Source organism: Aureococcus anophagefferens (genome assembly GCF_000186865.1).
Source record: "Aureococcus anophagefferens unplaced genomic scaffold AURANscaffold_2, whole genome shotgun sequence".
In the NCBI taxonomy this organism is placed as follows: Eukaryota; class Pelagophyceae; order Pelagomonadales; family Pelagomonadaceae; genus Aureococcus; species Aureococcus anophagefferens.
In genome coordinates this window covers 164,101-166,302 of record NW_008705562.1, presented here as the reverse complement: position 1 = coordinate 166,302, position 2,202 = coordinate 164,101, and the positions used below count along the sequence as shown (strand labels likewise).

Genomic DNA, 2,202 nt, shown 5'->3' with positions numbered 1-2,202 from the left:
GGATCCGAGAACGTGAGAACGGCGGCGGCGTCGTCGACGTCGCCGTGGCCCGCGAAGGCCGCCACGAGCTCGCGCTCCGAGCCCCTCATCCAGCCTACTACTAGTACTGCAAAATGGACTCGGGGGAGCCTCGCGCGCGCGAAAAATCCCCTGCGGGCGCGCCCGGGCGGCGCGCCCGCAGGAGTCGTCGCCCCTAGGAGAAGCGCGCGCGCGGCTCCTCTTGTGCAACATGAAGTGAAACTTTGTCGAGTTGACGACGTTGAGATCTGGCACCCACTCGCCTCGGCGCCTCATAGTTCGTTGCGTGAGTCGCCTCGCGCTCGTTGTACAGCATCAAGATGAGCCGCCGCGCGTTCCAAGGCATGTCTCCCTCCATCCCACCCCCCCCCGCCCGCGCGCCGCGCGCGAGAACGTCAGCGGCGCGCGCGCGGAAACGTCTTCGGGACGCACGCGATCGACGCGCGCTCGCGAAACTGACCGACTGCCGTCGCGGTCGCGGGGCTTCGTGCTTCACGTGCACTCTCGTGGCAGCGGCTACGCGGGAGCGAGTTGGGGCCTCGCGGGGTTCCGTCGTACAACCTCGCACGCGCGATCGACTGAAACCGTCGCCTCGGCTCGCTGCCGCCGCCCCGTCCCACTCCCTCTCCGCCCGCCCACCGCCGCCCCACTCGATCCACTCCTCCCACCCACCGCCCCACTCAATCCACTCCGCCCACCCGCCGCGGCCCCACTCGATCCGCCCCCACCCCTACGCAGACATCACGAACGCCGCCCTGAGCGGCGCGGACTCGACGGCGGCCTTGGGCACGAAGAAGACGCTCAAGTCGGAGCGCAAGGCGGACGACGTCGACGCGCGGGACGCGAGCAACCCCCAGGCCGTGACCGAGTACGTGAATGACATGCGCGCGCCAGCGTCCTACGGCCTCGACGAATTTCGTCACCGACATATTCTTGGCAGGTACGCGCACTTCCGCGAGAAGGAGCTGGAGACGAGCGTCAACCCGACGTACATGAGCCGACAGGCGCACATCAACGAGAAGATGCGCGCGATCCTCATCGACTGGCTCGTCGAGGTCCACCTCAAGTTCAAGCTCGTGCCGGACTGTGTGGAAATCAAACCTTCAATCCGACTTCAATGTGCGCGTAATCGAACGATTTGGACCAGACTCTTTCGCTGTGCTTCGAGAACTCAACGAGAGCAATCGATTCGTCCAAAAATCAGCCGAATCGACTTCGATTTGACCGAGCTAGAGATTTCTGAAGTTTGGCCCCGACGTCCCAGCTCACTGGTTGATTTCCACACAGGTGCCCGAGACGCTCTACCTGACGGTGAACCTCATCGACCGCTACCTCCTCGGGTCGCCCGTCGAGCGGTCGAACCTGCAGCTCGTCGGCGTCTCCGCGCTGCTGCTCGCGTCCAAGTACGAGGAGATCTACCCGCCGGAGCTCAAGGACCTCGTCTACATCACGGACAAGGCCTACACGCAGGAGCAGATCCTGTCCATGGAGGAGAAGATGGTCAAGGCGCTCAAGTACAAGATGACCATCGCGTCGATCCACTGCTTCATGATGCGCTACCTCAAGGCGGGCCACGCGGACCGCCGCATGGTCTGGCTCGCGTCGTACGTCGCCGAGCGCATGCTCCAGGAGTACGCCATGCTCAAATACCTGCCGTCCATGGTCGCGGCGTGCGCCGTCTACATCGCGCGCAAGAACCTGGGCCGGAACGCGTGGAGCCCGACGCTGCTCCACTACGCGCAGTACACGGAGAGCTCGCTCCGCGCGTGCCTCGAGGAGATGAGCTCGGTCATCCACTCGACCAAGGGCAGCCTGCAGGCCGTCAAGAAGAAGTACTCCAGCGAGAAGTACGGCCAGGTCGCCCTCATGCAGCTCAAGGTCCTCGACTGAGGCGCCGCCGCGGCCCAAGCTCGATCGCTCGGACTCCTTCCCCCCAACATCAAGACTCCCCAGCGCGCAGTCGCCTTGAACGGCGCGCCGCTACCCGCCCGCAGCCGCGCGCGGTAACACTCCGTCGTAACGCGCCGGCCCGATTCCGAGTCACGACGACGCCTCGCTTAGCAGCGTCGCGCGGTTCGCCGCGGCCTTGGCGTGCCCCGGCGCGGCCGCGAGCGCGGCGTCGTAGGCGTCGAGCGCGGCGCGCCGGCGCCCGAGGAGCTCGAGGACGACGCCGTGGCTGTTCGC

At 66.1% G+C, this 2,202-nt stretch overlaps 1 protein-coding gene across 1 annotated transcript; it reads left to right on the top strand.

Moving 5' to 3' along the window:
• Window positions 1-842: 842 nt before the first annotated feature.
• AURANDRAFT_12473 (hypothetical protein) lies at window positions 843-1,887 on the top strand (the record flags this gene model as incomplete). The annotated part of the gene is made up of 3 exons (XM_009035250.1): window positions 843-913; window positions 959-1,094; window positions 1,306-1,887. Coding segments are annotated over 3 exons (789 nt in total), but the record flags the coding sequence as incomplete, so codon positions are not given.
• Between the last annotated feature and the right edge of the window lie 315 nt (window positions 1,888-2,202).